The 17744-nt window shown below is 38.4% G+C and overlaps 3 protein-coding genes across 3 annotated transcripts; all 3 read left to right on the top strand.

Annotated features, from left to right (window-relative positions):
• The first annotated feature begins 2320 nt into the window (after positions 1 to 2320).
• Positions 2321 to 2734, top strand: LOC130736131 (uncharacterized). Its single transcript, XM_057587977.1, has one exon. It carries the CDS (start codon positions 2321 to 2323, stop codon positions 2732 to 2734), a length of 414 nt encoding a protein of 137 aa, XP_057443960.1.
• Positions 2735 to 3897: 1163 nt separating this feature from the next.
• Positions 3898 to 15680, top strand: LOC130736130 (probable pectinesterase 29). Its single transcript, XM_057587976.1, has 4 exons — positions 3898 to 4140; positions 4259 to 4421; positions 10069 to 10266; positions 15429 to 15680. Exons 1-4 carry the CDS (start codon positions 3908 to 3910, stop codon positions 15678 to 15680), a joined length of 846 nt encoding a protein of 281 aa, XP_057443959.1. The 5' UTR covers positions 3898 to 3907.
• On the top strand, positions 4899 to 8329 carry LOC130737693 (uncharacterized). The gene has a single exon (XM_057589520.1). The coding sequence runs from the start codon at positions 4939 to 4941 to the stop codon at positions 7042 to 7044; it is 2106 nt and encodes a 701-aa protein (XP_057445503.1). The 5' UTR covers positions 4899 to 4938; the 3' UTR covers positions 7045 to 8329.
• Positions 15681 to 17744: the final 2064 nt, after the last annotated feature.

The raw sequence follows: 17744 nt of genomic DNA, 5'->3' as shown, positions 1-17744 counted from the left end.
TTTCTTTTTTAAAATATAAGGTGTATTTGAATGGCATTACATTCCACAACTCTTGTTAACACACACACACACACAGCATATATTTGTAGCCAATACCACTTAAAGAGAGAAGATTTTGATTGTTCACTAATCTGTGTGTATGCATAAAAATTAAAGTGAATGTAGAGACCAAGGGGTAAATTCTTCTCTATCTTTTCCTCTCTCTAAATTCCAAGAGATGCATCTAAAGTGAAATCTTATCTTAGTTCCATTTCCTTGATCTTCCTAGTATTTCAACCCTTGTCCAATTTTTTTCCTGCCACTTTCTTCTAGGGTTCTGAAAAAGTTGGTTTCTATAAAATTGAGAGTTCAAATTCAAACATCAACCAATCTATGCTACATTTTGTTATCTTAGCTTAATATATGGTTTGGACCATAAAATGAGCTTACTAACATTACTAATTTCATAATTCAAAACAGCAACAGAGTACCACAATTACTTTCACTGGATGGCATTGGTTTGGTCATAATTGCACATAAGATATAGAATCTAATTCTAACCTTCATTCGGCGTTCTCGTAAAGCAAGTAAACCAGCTTCAGTACATATTGCCTTTATATCAGCTCCAGAGAACTCATCTTTAGTCATAACAAATTCTTCTAAGTTGACATCATCAGCCAATGTCATCCTTGATGTGTGTATCTGAATTTAAGAATTAAAACATTAGTCATACCATCAAGCAGAATATGCACATTATGATATCACAGCAGCGAATCAGCAAAAGTAGCATCCGTGGTGCTGTTTTCACAAAACATGCTTACCTGGAAAATGCGTCTCCTTGTCTTGATATCAGGGAGAGGAAACTCAATCTTCCTGTCTATTCGACCAAGATGAATCACTTACATCATCATCATTGAGTTTACATGTCTCACTGAAGTACTTGCCCATGCAAACACCACAATTGATGCAGCTCTGCTCAACCTGGTAGTAGCAAAAATGAGCACAAGAAAGAATCAGGTTCAAAAGATTCTAAATGATGCAATGATACCACAATACACACCAAGCCACAAATTGGACAAATACTTACCACAAAATCTAGTTTTTTTCTTCTCCTTTTTAACTTCAAGCCAACAATTTCTCTAATCTTTATGACCTGCAAAAAGAAAAAGGTTCAGATATTGTTAAGACACACATTGTAAACCATGTTAAACTTCAATTTCTCTAAAGATCCATGTGGTGCTTGGCAAGAGTTCAAGAATTGATAAAGCATATGCTGACAACAAACTATAACTATGAAAGAACATAAACTACATTAGACTGGCAGATTCATGCCAAGTTGCTAATGAATCATTGTCAACCCAAAACCAATGCTGACCTGTAAATATTTCAATGTCTGCTCCAAGCTCTAACTCTGATTTTCCCTTCAGTTGCAGGTAGATGAGTCAAAAAGTTAGAACTGACAAAATAATGTTGACAAAATAACCAAATATGCAATGAATTTGACAAAAATCAAAAGTGCATTTACCATTAGGAAGCAGCTTTTGCATTATGAAACCCTTTCTTCAATTCTGCAACTCTTTTCACACAAGCAGCCTTGGATTTCCAGAATTCCTTTCAGAATCGTCGCTTCTCTTCTCCCAGATCATGTTGTCCACCCTGTGTTGCACAATGAAGGCTGCATCTCTTCCCATTGTCCAGGTTTCCACACGGGATGCTTCGTCATCTGCTTCTTCAAACCTCAACGTCCTCTTCGCTCCACTCCTTCTTCTCCTTCTCCGCCACCGCCGCCATGTCGTTCCCCTCACCTTTGTGGTGCTCGGATTTCGCAAACCTGACGGCAGTGCGGAGCAACGACGAGTTCCTCGCTCTGCGGGTTCTGGATCGCCGCTGCGGAGGCTTTAGGTCGTTGTCGACGGCAGGGGCATGTTCATCGGGGAAGGGGATGATGAGGACGCGGACGTCGCCGCCGGCGAGGGAGAGGTAGAGCTAGCCAAAGGGTTAGGGATTTGAAGGGTTACGATCGGAGGAAGAAGAGAGCAGCGGCGGTGGTAGATAGGGAACGGGTCGATGGAGAGTGGGAGATCGAGTGGGAGAGAGGGTTTAGGAAAAATTCTAAAAAAATTTGAAGAGTAAAGTTCTCTATTGTCACGGTCCATAAAAAAATTAATAAAATATTGTTACCTATTACCACGGTTCCTTTTATAACCGTGGTAATTGCTCTATTATCACGGTTCCGCCCATAACCGTGACAATAGAGGCGTGACAAAATGTCATTTCTGTAGTAGTGAAGGCCTTTCATGATAGAATCCAAACCAGAGGAAATCTCAGACGATGGCATGTGATGCCTGAACTGGAGGATGCGGTCTGCCCCATTTGCCTGCTGGAAGAAGAGACTCCTTCACATCTTCTCGTCTATTGCCCCTTTGCATGGAATATTTGGATGGCCAGTTACAAATGGTTGGGTATTTCAACTGTTCTACCTAAAGAGGGTATAAATCACTTCCTTCAACACACTTTCTTTTGCTGGTCTAGGAATCAAAGGAGGGGTGCTTGGGTTGTTTGGATTGCTGTTATTTGGTCTATTTGGTCTCATCGAAATGCAATCATATTTAAAGAAGGGGATATTGACATTGATAAAGTTATTGATGATCTGCAATTCAAGTCTTGGATTTGGCTCCGTGGAAAGTTTAAAGACTTTGGATGCTCTCTCTATGAATGGCAAACTCATCCATCAATTTATCTGTCACTGCTCTAATCTCGCTGGTTTTTGAATCCCCTGTTAGCACTCTGATGTGGTACAAAGCTGATTACTTGGATACTTTCTTGATTGTTTTGTTGGATACACGGAGCTTATGTCTTATCTGGGCCGCTACCTCTGGGACTAGCACTTTTAGCTATTATGATTTCTGGTTTAGGATTGTTTCGTGGATCCTTTGGTGGCCCTTTACTGGGACTCTCTTTTCCTATGTCTCCTTGACTTTGTAGCTTTATTCTTTGACTCTTTTCCTTTCTTTTTCCTGCTGTATCTTTTCTTGTACTAATTTCTTTTGTTTCTCTTAGTTTGAAGTAAACCTAGTAATTCTCCTAATATATAATTATTTGGCTGATTAAAAAAAAAATATGACAACTAGTATCTTAACTTGAGCAATGCACATGGAAAAAAAATTTAAAAACTTATATTATAAATAAATGGATACTTTTAAAGAGATATAAATGTTAGTGTGTCCCTCATTTTTCTAGGAACAAAAACCGGTATACCCTCATATTAGTCAAATTATTAATTATGTAGGTGGCCAACTGGCCATCATGATGATTGTTCTTTAATTTCCATAAATTTCTTCAATTAGGCCTGAGTCTGAGCAAAACAGGAAAAATGAAAATCACCTTAGTTTATACGTTCTATAGACACTAGTACCTAACAGCTATTAGAAGGTTCAATATTGGAGTACGTTTTTTTATTATAAGCCAACCATGTATTTAACCTCTAATATAAGGGGTGTTAAAACCCAAATATTATGGAGTACGTAAAAATACAAGAAAATAGCGTGCAAAATTCCATAGAGCAAAATTGCAGAAGAGAACAAGAAAATTTTGAGCAATCTTGCATATATATAATATTAATGGCTATATAACGTTTACTATAACTCTCCCGTACGTAAGTCTGCATTCGGAAACAATTCAAAAAATGTATGACTTTTGAGAATGAGGAAATGGAGCCCTGATTGAAGAACCTTTCTAATTTTCTCAATTAAATAGACGATCCCCTCTACAATAGAAAAGAATAATTCTCAATTAAAGACTTTCCTAATTATCCCTATAAAATGCATTGCAATTTGTCTCCTTTTACTTTTATCTTCTAATTGTGATGGTTCTGCTGAATATCCCAACCCTCACATATATACTACTTTGATCGATTTTTTCATCCACCATGTCTTTTCCACGGTGTTGCTTTATATGTATTTTTATTCTTTTGGGTTTAGGTATAGAGCTAGCAAATTCTCAGCCTTATAGAGTAGTGGGAGGAAAACTACTACCTTACAAGACAATCATCGTGGATCAATCAGGGCATGGAAACTTCAAAACCATACAATCTGCTATTGATTCAATCCCTTCCAACAATAGGTATTGGGTTTCCATAAATGTGAAGACAGGTATCTACAGGTAAAATTATGAATTTCATATCCTCCATCAAGAGTGTGATAAAAGAAAGTGTGCAAATATTTTTATGACTCAAATATTAGTATGTTAACAATAAGAGTTTGCTTTCACATTTTTTAAGGGAAAAAGTGATCACAATTCCAGTTGACAAGCCTTACATCCTATTGCAAGGAGAGGGAAAGACGAAAACTCTTGTTCAATGGGGTGACCATGATAACACATTACAGAGCGCTACATTCACAACTTTGGCTGACAATATCATCATCAAGTTTATGAGTTTTATTGTGAGTCACATTTCTATCTTACTTTTTATGTTACTACTTTTTTTATAAATGCACTATCTCAAGAAATTTTTTTCATGCTTTATAATATTTTAAGTTAAATTAAATTAGCATTAATTACCTTTTGACTAAGCCTTTTGACCCTATTATACCTTAAAAAGAAGACCCTAGACACATTTTTCGTGCATTTTCCTTTATATTTTAACATATCAAATCCAAATTAATCTATAATTAATTTTTTTTGTCCACCGGAAAATAATCATTAATTATTTTTGAACAGATGTTACATATTTAAATAGTAATTTTTTGGTACATATTTTTAGATAGGAATTAGTTTAATATATAACTTCTTGATTTGAAAACACAAGAAGAATACCCACATGTGAAGAATGAAGATTTTGGCAATTAATTCTTTTATTTTTCAGAATTTTTATATTTATTGAGTGTATATATGAGTACAAAACAGAAAAAGAATGCGCTCATCAAGGGCAGGTTATGGAAGAAGGCAAGTAGGAGAAGAATGGAGGGGTGTGTCTCTGTTCTTGATGGTATTGGGGATGACACGACGTATTTGGACCTCAGGAGTTTTTTTGCACAAGCGGGACGTATTAAGGGGGTGTTTCTATCAAGGACAAAGAAGTCAGGAAGGAAATCACGGTTTGGATTTATCCGGTACGTATTCGATGTGGATGCTCGAGGGGCAGTGGAACAGTTTGACGGTGCTCTACTGAAGAAGGCGAGGTTGTCAGTGAGCTTTGCTAAGTATCCGATAAAGCAACATGTGAATGGTGGAAGGGTGATGAAAGGTCAGAGTCCAAGGCAGGTGGAAAAACGATGGGAGCCAAAAGCTCCTAAGCAAACTATGGTATGGAGGAGCAAGGAGGGGAGTCGACAGAAAGGAAGGCCCAGTGAATTGAAACCAGATTTTATTTTCAAATCACAAGATGCTGAGAGGGAACGTGTTCAAAGACTGGCAGAAGCGACGTTGTGGGGAGTGGTTAGCAAAGAGATGGTGCAAGATTTTTTGATTACGAATGGCTTCTCGCACATTGGGGTTATATCCATGGGGGCGCGGGAGGTGATATTGGAATTCCCATCAAGAGCTGAGATGGAGGAAACGCTTCAGGAGAGCAGCGATTTTCTGAGTCAAATGTTTCAGGTGTTGAAGCCATGCTCGGCTAGATCCGTCGCTCGTAATCATTTGATATGGTTAAGGTTATATGGGGTACCAGTGGTGGCATGGTGCTACGAGTTCTTCCAAGCTCTGGCGAGTGTGTTCGGAAATTTGGTGTGCTTGGATGGAGCTACGTCTAGCTGGTCCCGGTTGGATGTTGCGCGGATTTTGGTGGAATCGACGGTGCCGGTGGTGCGCGAGGGAGTCATCATGGTGCGACTGGATGATGAATTGGTGCCGGTGACGGTGGTCAAGGAGCCGGGGTGGGGTCAGCTAGTAGCGGCGCAACCGGTGAGACCTGTTGCCGATCCAGTGAATGGGTCTGATGAATCTGCGTCGGAGGCATCAGCGGAGGATCATGCGGTAACGGCAGAAATGAATGAGATGCCCGGGAGCGGTTACAAATCATATGACAAGGAGGGGCCGGTTGCCGACAACTTGGTCGTAACGCTTACACACTTGAGGGAGGCTGGTTACAGTGTTGAAGAATTAATGGTATTGCCTTGCTTCAAGCATCTGAGTAACGCCCAGGAGGATTTACATGAGAAGAATGAAGGAATGACAGTTTCAAACATTTTGAATCCTCAGCCTTCAAACGTCTTGTTAACAAGTAATGAGGGTGAGAATTTAATAGCCAAAAATCAAGGAGGGAGTTTCGTTGGGTTTAAATATGAGGGGAATGGAGTACGGTGGGGGCATGGGACGGGCTTTTGGAATTCAAATGATGTTGGGAACAGGTTGTGTGCTAAGCCTTGGAATGTATGGCTAAATTCAAGGAGTGCAGCGAATTTTTTGGGTGCAAATTCAAAAATAAAAGAGTTTGTTATCAAGAGTGTGGGGACAGCAGAAACAGAAATAAAAGATGTGGAAAAAGATGGCCAGATGTCAAGAACAGGTTGGTTGCTTAAAAAACCTTTGACTGGAGGAAGAATCTCAGTGTTAAAGCTAAAAGCTTTGGCGAGGCTTAATGTTGGTGGGTCAGAAACATTAAAAATAACAGTGGGTCAGAAGATGGGGGCGTCCCAAATTAATTTTGAAGAGCCCATTCCTGCGAAGAATTGCAAGTTTGAGACTGGGATAGAGGATCATGTTGAAACAGAGTTTGAAGAAAGGGTTTATTCTGATGACGCAATTTTAGCTGCTGTGAAGCAACGAAGGGGGCGCAATAAAGGAGGGATTCCAGGCGGTACTCGGGGCAGAAAATTAGATGGGAAAAGTCGTGCAAAAAGAGGTAGACCAAAGGGTAGTAAAAACAAGCCGAAAAAGCAGCGGGTGGAGGAAGAGGTTCATGCTTGGTCAGATGAAGATTCAGGCGGTGAAGGCATAAGTTCTAGAGCAAGGCAGACTTGGAGATTGGCGAAGCGTTTAGGGGTTGTTTATAATGGTGCTGATGAGGAGATGATCAGAAGGCTCGAGATTCAGATCAGAGAAAACCACCCTAATCTACAGTAACTTTCCAGCCTTGAAGTCAATGCTGGTGCTGATGGGAGGTAGTAAGAGAAGATGTGTACAATGTATATGTTATGTCATGGAATTTCTTTGCTGTCAAATGAGGGTGCTTTGGAGGATGTGTGTTCTGTCATTATATGATCAGAGGATAGTGATGAGGCAATTTGGGGTGTAGCTGAATCTGGTGAGGACCTGGTGAGGGTGGAGGTCTGAGTTGTGTGGGTGACTATCACTATGATGAAAGTATGATGAAAGTATAATGCAGGGTTCAGGCAGGTATAATGCAGGGTTTATGCAGATTTTTTTTTTTGGGTTGTATTGGCTGAAATGTGGTTGATTATCTGGTATGTGGCATGCCTTATCTATGGTGCTGATTTTTGTGCGTTTGGTTATAAGAGTGGAGATAATTTGGTGGTTTTGTGGAAAGTTTTCAATGGTTTAATGGGTGCTAGTTGTTGTAGACTCGGTTCAGTAGAAAGTGGGGTGTGATTGTGTGACAGATCAGGCATATGTTTCATGGAGGCAAGGTTGTTAGTGGATGTGGATGGATAAAGGTGTGGGAATTTGATGTCTTTCAATTCTTGCGGGTGATTAATTATGCTGGTGTCAGTAAGGGTGGTTTCTTTGTCTTTTACTGGGTGCTGTCTTAGAAGGGACTTTTAACAATGATGTGGATTGCAGAATGTGCCTGTGATGAATTTGTTCAGATTGCAGATTGTGTCCTTTTAATTTGATAATTGAAGGGAAATTCTATGGTATATGAATTGGGTGGAATGTTCATTGTGGAGGTATAGTCGTGTCTTTTTTTTTTGGAGGGGTATTACCATGTTTAATATTTGTTCAATCAAATCAATCTTTAAGTTTGGCAGTGGCAGTGGCTAAGTGTTGTGGTGCTGGTAGTTCTGGGGAATCTATGCGTGAATAGCTCGGAAGAATTTTGTTTATGGACTGGCCTTTGAATGGGGAGTTGAATGCTGGGCATTGGTTACTTTAGGTGATATTTTGTGTCATAAAAATGGGTTGAATACAGGCTGCTTTTGCTTTTTCATGTTTTTTTTTCTGGGGTGGTTGTAATGGTATGGCATGGTGTATTGTTCATTTGCTCTTTATAGTTTGTTGTACTCTTTTTCCTACTCTAGGTTTTTTCCCATTGGGTTTTACCTTAGAGAGGTTTTAATGAGGCTCAAACTATAAGCAAGAGTTGGGTTGCTTTTGGTTGGTTTTCAAGTTTCATGAGGGTGTTGTTCTCATGGAGGTTTCAATATTAATAAAGTTAATCTTTTTGCTGTCAAAAAAAAAACTTCTTGATTTTATTTCAAAAAAAAAAATAACTTCTTGATTTATTAATACATAATTTTCTTCAATCAGTCAACATAATAAATGGAGATATTTCCAATCATAATTAAAAATATTCTCTATTAATGAAATACTTTGCTTTAAAAAAAATGAATTACTTTTATATTTTAAGATTGAAACATTATAAATTTTTTAGGGTTAAATATTTTTAGATCTCGTAAAATAAGGAAGAATTGAATCTGGTCCCTCCAAAGAAGATTCATTGCTTTCTTATCCCTAACGTTATTAAAATATGTGAAGTTATCCTCTTTGCACCTTTTTTTTGCGGTTTTTATATATTACCGGAAATTTATAACCGCCACAAATTTTTATTTTCTAGTTTAGTGGTAGCTTAGACTGTCACAAAATGAACTGAAGAATTAATTTCACACATTTCATCAATGTTTGAAGATTAAAGGGATCAAATTCATTTCATCCCTATTTTTTAGGACTAAAAGCATATTTAACACTAACATATATGTTCTTCCGTATAAAGAAATTAGCTATTTTTAACTTGTTTAAATAGTGCAATTTAGAGGTTGTTGATTTACTTATTTTATATTTTTATTTTTAAATAAAATATAAAATAAATCTGAATATGTTTAGTTATATTTAGAAAAAAAACTAAAAACGAGTTAGGTAGCTAGAACAGTGAAATGAAAAGCAATGGTGGTGGTGGCACCGGCAACGGAAGCGATGATGATGATGGATGCGGTGGTGGCGATGGTTGTGGCAGCATCGATAGGCGGTAGTGGCAGTAGCTACAGGTGGTGATGGGATGGTGATGGTGATGATTGTGACTGGGTGGTACAGGCGACGATAGTAAACATGAAACTAAGAAAGTCAAAAACGTGTCCTTACTAAATTTAAAAAATTCAAAATCAATAACTAATTTTAAAAAAATGAAAACATAAATGTTTTCTCCTTACTAAATTTAAAAAATTTAGAATCAATAAATAATTTAAAAAAAATGAAATCATAAATGTTTTCTCAAACGAAACAGTCCCCAAGGAACAAACTAGGTTGAAAAAAACTCCTAAATGAAGCCCTAGAGCACAAACATGACCACATCTACTCTCTTGGTTTTTTTTAGGGTAAGCCAATAAGTATATTAATACGGCACAAGCGGTGCCTCTCTTAGTTACAAAAGAAAAAAGAGATTAAAGGTAAATGGCAAATGCCAAAACAGAAAGAGGCAAAGCCGTTACAGTTGAAACAGAAGACAAAAACGAGAAGAAGAAAAACATGGGAGTTGTATAACCCTAACGACAACAATTACCTAATCAATCACATATACAATCATTCCCTTTCTAATCCCCTAAGTCTAGTTTGCACGACATAACTCTAGGTAAGGGGAGAGATTGGCTTTATCCAATGCCCAATATTGCAATAGGTATTCTTTAACCAATGACTTCATGTTTGGTTGATTTCGAACAAGTCCTTTACTATCTCTCCAACCAATTGCATGAACTAACTGTTGAACTACATCGACAAAAATAAATCACTAAACCATCTTAGCCTTTGAAAAAATGAACAGTATGTGGTTATAATATTCAAGAGAAAAATCATAGTCATTTTCATCAATTTGTGCATTCTTTTGTTTAAGCAATTTGATTTCAGTCTTGTTCATCAACCCAAAATAAAATAGTTGTTTGTGACATAATTTATCTGTTTGATGTGTATAGGGAACAGAATTCTTACAAGAATTATAAACCCGTACGACCAGCAGTAGCTGCCTTGGTAAGCGGTGACAAGTCCTACTTCCCTAGTGTTGGTTTCTTTAGTTTTCAAGATACTTTGTGGGATAATCGTGGAACTCATTACTACAAGTCTTGTACCATTCAAGGTGCTGCTGATTTTATCTTTGGTGATGGTCAATCATTATACGAGGTAATAATGTTATGCTCCTTTGTTTCTCCTTTTCTTTCCATGACATGATAAAGAAGACAACGTGGGGTGTGTGATAGAATAGAAAAAATAAATTATTCTAAGCGGCAACCACCCTATCTCGCTCTAGTGCTGAAGTTGAATACCGGGGTGTTGCTAATGTTGTCTCCAAGTCCTGTTGGATCCGCAATTTACTTCTAGATCTTCACTTTCCTCTCTCTCAGGCAACATTGGTCCACTGTGACAATGTTAGTGCCATCTACCTCTCAGGAAATCCAGTGCGCCATCACCGTACCAAACATATAGAGATGGATATCCACTTTGTTCGGGAAAAGGTCGCGCGTGGCCAGGCTCGCATACTTCATGTTCCTTTGCGTCATCAGATTGCAGACATTTTTACCAAGGGCCTTCCACAGGTCTTCTTTGACGATTTCTGTTTCAGTCTCAGCGTCGGTGAACCTCCCGCTTCGACTGCGGGGTGTGATAGAATAGAATAATAGAAATAATTTATTTATTCTATTTACTGTAATTACGTTGGTAATTAGGTTTTGTAACACCCCGATTTCCAGGTGTCACTTTAATAACCAAAAATAAACTTTACGCGGAAAACAGGTAATTTTTTTTTGATTGTTTCCTTTTAATAAAAGCAATAAAGAAATAAAAACAAAGCCCAACAACTAAACTAACCGATAAACAACATATACAAAGGTACAGCCTCTGCTGCACTATCCCGTCACGCGCACACGCAGTGACTCCAAGGTAACATGCTCGTAGGCGAATATATACAAACCAAAACTGTACGCAAAAACATCAAATATACCACTATCCAAGAGAAAGTCGGCCTCAAAATGGCCTCAACCCAAGACCCCTATAGTCCGACAGACTCTCTGTGATCCTCAGCAAGAGAACCACACAAAAGCCATATATCGGGAACCTACCCGGTCCCAAAAGTAAGACGAATCAGAGCTATGACAGTGACAACCAACTCAAAAGACTCTAACCACCCATATCCCACACTACTATCATCGACTCTCCCTCGATCAGCCATGAAGTCCGGGTCCTCGTCGAAAGCTTTAGTAATAGACATTTCGCTCCGGGTCTTTCCCGCACAACGAATCATCACGAACCGGCTGACAGACGCCTAGCAGCAGGCCGACCGCCCAAACACAAACATACAAACAAAGCCAAGGTGCTAGGGTCAACTTACAGAATACAATAGATATACAATCAACATGCGATAGAGGGGGGTATGTTTATATGTTGTATATATACATATAAGTTCTGCATTGTATCAAATCTCTAATACAATTCAATCATCAATACCTCAACAAATATAGTTAGAGTGCATGATATGTCAATGCAACGTCAATTAAGAGGGTTCCAGAGGAAATAGGCTGGGCACGATCGAGTCGGTCCTAACACTGGCATTTTGTCGACCATAACCCTCGGGTGTCACTTACAACCTTGACATAGTCGGATCAGTCCTAACCCTGCGGGTCGACTTTTCCCTCCGCTATGCCTGACATCAACAGGTCGATCCTAACCACACAGTCGATCATATCCCCCATCGAATGGCCGAGTTACCCGAAGGCATGCTGTACCCGAAGGTATATACTGTACCCGAAGGTATATAGATATACTGTACCCGAAGGTATATACTTTACCCGAAGGTATATAGATATACTGTACCCGAAGGTATATACTGTACCCGAAGGTATATAGATATACTGTACCCGAAGGTATATACTGTACCCGAAGGTATATAGATATACTGTACCCGAAGGTATATAGATATACTGTACCCGAAGGTATATACTGTACCCGAAGGTATATAGATATACTGTACCCGACGGTATATACTGTACCCGAAGGTATATAGATATACTGTACCCGAAGGTATATACTGTACCCGAAGGTATATACTGTACCCGAAGGTATATGTCGATTCGGCGACAAAAGACAATTAATTATGAAAGGAGTGCGATCACCCTTGATGACTTCTTGAGTCATCTGACTCATCAAATCTCGATGGTCAAAAACTGCTCCGACCCAAACTCAAAACAACCCAAGAGTTAGTGTCGGTCAATACAACACAACTCCACCAACAAGAATACACGAGGGTCTAGTGTCGGTCAATACAACACAGCCCAAACAAAACCCAGAGTCTGTGCCGGTCAATACAACACGACTCGAACAACACTACCAGGAGTACTAGAGTACTCGGTGACTTTCAATCATCACCATAGCCCACCTTGATGGCTTTCCCAATTCCAAACTCTCCAAACCCACAACATAAGTCGACTTTTCCCCGCCTTTCATAAATATTTTTCCCCTTCAGTTCTCCTATGCTTAAACGTTAATAAAAATGATTTCAATTCAAATTAGTCAAATTATGAGTTTATTTCTCAAAGTCTAAGTTTCCCAAGTCTTTATTTTTCGAAAGCTCTATCATTCTAAGTTTCCAAAAAATCAACCACCCAAAATACATTTCCCGGGGAAAGTCTAGGAATTCCAACGAATCCCAACAAATGGCTAAGTCTCAAACCCCACATTCGGACTTGCCTAGGGTTGTTCATCCAACCCGAAATGTCAAAGATCACCAGATCAATGAACCTCCACTCCGAAGTTGCGTCGAAACGCTCAATTCAACACATCATCAATATCATAAGTTATGAAAACAATCATAACAATAAATCATCATCATAAACAACATCAGATAAAGCATAAGTCGAATTTATCGACGCCTATCATGCAATCATAGCTAAATATAGCAAGTTGCCCTAACCTCGAGCTGTTCCAGCTTCGCAAACAAAGTTCTCCTCAAACAATTGCTCTGAGTATTCCAAAGTTCCTTCAACTGAACCTCGGAGGAAAACAAAGCAGAAACCAAACAAAATCGATTAGTTCGATCGCAAAACAATACATAAACGATAGACAAAGCATTAAAGCTTCAGAATACGACAATCGGGTACGAAAGGACAAGTTTTCGAAAACGAAAAACTCCCCCCTAAAGGTAATAACCCACGGCCTCAAAGGAAAAAGGGCTTCGACTCTCTTTCTTCGATCAAATCAATTCACAAGGTAGTTTTAGGGTAAAACTAAGGCAAAGAAACTGTCAGAACAATTTTCGGACAATCGGGCCGAAATACGACTATCCAGGGGCATTTTGGTCCAAAATAAAGGCTCAAAACTTCAAAGTTATCAGTTCTGAAAACAAATTTGACAGCAATGATCCTCATGACATCCGTGACAACAAATCCTAAAGGCACGAAGTCAGATTAAGTCTTTTCGACAATAAAGTTTCGAAATGTGAGACAAAAAGGGTTTTGAAACAGTTTTTCAGATCCTGGACAACTGGATCACAATCAGCGTTTACTGACAGAGGTTTTAGACTCAGGGGAACGTAAGGAACATAACCCAACCAAGAAATCGGACCATTTTAGAAAAAGCTCAAAACTGTGAGCACAGAAACGACTTCAGAAACGCAACAGAAACAACAATCAGAGGTAGGTATCGTGTTAGTTACCTCGATACCTAGAAGTAGGGACGAACTGCACGAAGATTGGTCAAGTTTTCGCGAAAATCTCCTCCCCCCTTGCTCTCCACGAAATTCAGCCACAAAAGGAAGAAAATGAAGGAATTTTTGCTTTTTGAGCTATTTATAGGCAGGCGAAATCGCGGGAAAATGAAAATTTCGCGATTCCGATTTTTGCAGCACGATCACCGTGGAATTCTAAGAGAGATTCTGGCGTCAGAATTCCAGAACTCAAAACAAATATCTAAGATTTGGGAAAAACGATATCCAAAACGCCAAAAGCGGTGTAAGTTAGCCTGTCCCGAAAAACTACTTTTTGCTGTGATGCTCAGACGACAAAACTTCCAACAGAAGAAAGATTGGAAATGTCGAAAAAAGTCTGGTAGCGCGGACGGAATCTTCGTTAGATGTCCCGAATAGAAAAAGTCTTCATCCTTCGCTCAAAACTAAGGTTTCGAAGCAAAGAAATTAGCGTCGGCGGACATCCGAAAAGTTAAACCTATCGTGCGTACAGTCCAGAGTTCCGAAATGAAACGCTGGTCGATGGAAAAATAAAGAGAAACTTTAAATTTTCCAAGAGTTCGAAATCTCACTTAAAACGTTGCTTTAAGAGCGAAATAGCCTATTCTGGACATGCTCGCCATAAGGCAGGTGTGCAGACGACTCGCACTAGCTCCGAAAGAAACAACGCCACATTCCTCGAGCAATTCCTGAACTTTCTTCTTCATTAATCTTTCTCAAATATCAAACTCCTGTCACGCTTACACTGATTCCACGCGTGAGTCGGAAATTAACTTGTTCCGAAAATCCGGGTCTTACAGGTTTAGTCATTATTATTTAGTCAACTGTATTTTGTATAAATACCCTTTCTATTATTAATAATAAGCACGGAAAATATTTCCTTTCGTGTGTTTATATAGAAAAGAAGAATATTGATAGAATAAAAGGTCTTGATGAGGATATCACCCTCAAGAAAGAGATTCAGATCAAAGTAATTCTCAAATCGGAATGTTGTCTGTTACATATCCTTTTTAGGGGATGCAAATTTGGGCATCTCAATCCAAAATGCATGAAAATAATGTATGCACACAACATACTAAGGTCATATAGCCATCGAGTTTAAAATGAAGAGATAATTAAGATAATAAATGTGATATATAATGTGATAAGTAAGTGATAAAGAGAAAAATTAAGTATGTACATCTATTGTGCGATGTCTACATATTATAACTGCGTGAATATACAACTTTAAGTAGGTTATTTACCAACTTAAAGTATGAATATTTGGGTTTTACTTTTTACCCTGACAAAGTTACATTATGCAATGATTGATTGGAAGCATATATTTTTTAGGAATTTGTGGTCTCCATACAAGAACGCTAGTTACATGCTAATCTTCATAGTTTACCATTAGGATATGCTCTTGATTTAAACTTGTGCGAATCATTGTTAAAAAATAAAAATTTAAAAGAATCTTTGTTTGTGATCTCCATATATTGGTAGACTTGAAACTGAATGTTTGAAACTTATTCTGTATTTTATTTTATAGCCAAAATCAATTCAATGGAGGAGACACTGAGTCAGAATTGATTATTAATATTTTTCTTATTAATGTATTTTGTTTTTACAGGATTGTACCATATCTGTTATTGCTGCACCTCTAGGTCCAGGAATTTCTGGTTTTATCACAGCACAAGGGAGGGTAAGTCCCAGCCAATCAAGTGGATTTGTTTTTAAGAATTGTGTTATCGATGGAACTGGCACAACTTACTTGGGAAGACCGTGGAGAGAATATGCTAGAGTTCTTTTCTACCACACAAAAATGTCGAACATTATACATCCAAATCGTTGGGATCCAGGGCATTTCCGTAATCAAGTGTAAGATTCCTCTTCTATATCCTATTTTCTATAAGAAAGAAATTTCAAACACATAAATCCATTCTTAGTATAAGAGGAATGATAGTTTATGTAGTTAATGTTTCTAGGGTAGTGGATATATATAGATCTTGGATTTGGTTGAATGTTATGTAAACTTTGATTTTGTGCATTGAGGTTGGAGGTACTCTGTGAAAATACTAAAGATCAAGGACTGAGTTTGTAATAGGAGCAAGAGTTCAGGGACTCTTTTACAATTAGTTAGCTGTTAGTTTGTTAGCTGGTTACAGCTGTTAGTTTGTTAGGATTAGTATTACAGTATAAATAGTGCTTTGGTAATGATACTCTGTGATCTGAATATTCATTTCAATAGATTCAATGCAATTTCATCTTCTTCTTCCTCAAGCTTCCTCTGTAAGCTAGGTTAAGATTTCTGTTATGGTATCAAGAGCATAATCATCACAAAGCTTCCGCAATCTACAACAATGGTGAATCGACAAAATCAAAATCAGAATCCTGTTCCTCATGTGGTGCTTGATCCAACGCAGAATCCAGCATCACCGTACTACATTCATTCAAGTGACAATCCCTCAGCAACAATGGTGAATCCACCTCTGAATGGCAAGAACTACAACGCTTGGGCGAGATCGATGAAGCGCGCGTTGGTTGCAAAGAACAAGTTTCGTTTTGTGAGCGGCGAAATTCCGGTTCCGACTGCGACAGATGCGAATTTTGAGGCCTGGGATCGCTGCAACAGCTTAATCCACTCATGGATTCTCAATTCGGTAACGATTTCCATAGCAAACAGTATTGTTTTTGTTGAGAATGCTTGTGATGCTTGGAGAGATTTAAGAGATCGGTTTTCACAAGGAGATCTTGTTAGAATTTCTGAATTGCATAATGAAATCAGTAATTTGAAACAAAATTCAATGTCTGTGAATGAGTATTATACAGAATTGAAGGTGCTTTTGGAAGAATTGGAGCATTATCGCCCAATTCCACAATGTAGATGCACTGTTCCTTGTAGGTGTGATGCAATTGAGAATGTGAAACTGTTTAGAGAGCAGGATAACACTATCAGGTTTCTCTTAGGGTTGAATGATAGTTTTGGAGTGGTGAAATCACAGATTCTAATGAGTCATCCTTTGCCACCATTAGCCAAGGTAGTTTCCTTAGCTACACAGCATGAAAGGCAAACTGACATAGAAGAGAAAGGAGATTCACTAGCTATAGTGAATGCTGCAGAAGGAAAGAAACCACCATATGGAAAAGGCCAATTTGGTGGTTCTGCTTATAAGAACACAGGAAAGTTTTGTAATCATTGTAAGAAGTCAGGACACACAGTTGATATATGCTATAGGCTGCATGGATACCCAACTACTTTCAACAACAGATATGGCTCTAATAGCACAAGTCATGCTAATAATACCTCTAGAAGTTATGATACAGAAGATCCAGAGGATGATACTGGTTCACAAAGGGATAATGAGGAGCTCTTTACTGCAGATCAATATAAGAGAATTATAGCTATGATTCAGCAAGTTAACACATCAAATAAATCCAATGATACAAGCAATGTTGTAGTAAACCATGTAGTGAGATCTGCTGCTTGTGAAGGGGAAACTTCAGGACATGGTAATGGTAATCCTCTTGCCTTATCTTGTTTACAACAGTATGATAGTAGAGATTGGGTCATAGATTCAGGGGCAAGTGACCATATATGCTTTGATAAAATGAGCTTTCATACTCTCACTAAAGTCAAGCCTATCACTGTGAGATTACCTAATGGCACTGTAGTTAGAACATGCTTTGCAGGGACAGTTAGAATTACACAGTCAATTTTATTAACTCATGTTCTGTTTGTGGCTGAATTTTCCTATAACTTAGTTTCAGTGCATAAACTGGCAAAGGGGCATAATGTTGATGTTATTTTTGGTGAATTTCATTGTTTTGTCTAGGAGGTACAAACCAAGAGGAGGATTGGTTTGGGTAGTTTGCAAGCTGATGATCTTTACCATCTAGTAGTAATTAGTCCTTCTAGTACTTGCTTTTCTATTCAGCATGTTTCTTC

This window comes from Lotus japonicus, chromosome 2, assembly GCF_012489685.1.
Source record: "Lotus japonicus ecotype B-129 chromosome 2, LjGifu_v1.2".
In the NCBI taxonomy this organism is placed as follows: domain Eukaryota; kingdom Viridiplantae; phylum Streptophyta; class Magnoliopsida; order Fabales; family Fabaceae; genus Lotus; species Lotus japonicus.
The sequence above is the reverse complement of the archived record's forward strand: the minus strand, read 5'-3'. Positions and strand labels throughout refer to the sequence as shown.

Excerpts from the sequence above, each read along its gene's own strand:
- LOC130736131 (XM_057587977.1), top strand. The coding sequence starts at position 2,321 with ATGCCTGAACTGGAGGATGCGGTCTGCCCCATTTGCCTGCTGGAAGAA.
- LOC130736130 (XM_057587976.1), top strand. The coding sequence starts at position 3,908 with ATGTCTTTTCCACGGTGTTGCTTTATATGTATTTTTATTCTTTTGGGT. Across the intron at positions 4,141-4,258 it reads GTGAAGACAGGTATCTACAG|GGAAAAAGTGATCACAATTC; the intron begins GTAAAATTATGA and ends ACATTTTTTAAG. Across the intron at positions 10,267-15,428 it reads ATGGTCAATCATTATACGAG|GATTGTACCATATCTGTTAT; the intron begins GTAATAATGTTA and ends TTGTTTTTACAG.
- LOC130737693 (XM_057589520.1), top strand. The coding sequence starts at position 4,939 with ATGGAGGGGTGTGTCTCTGTTCTTGATGGTATTGGGGATGACACGACG.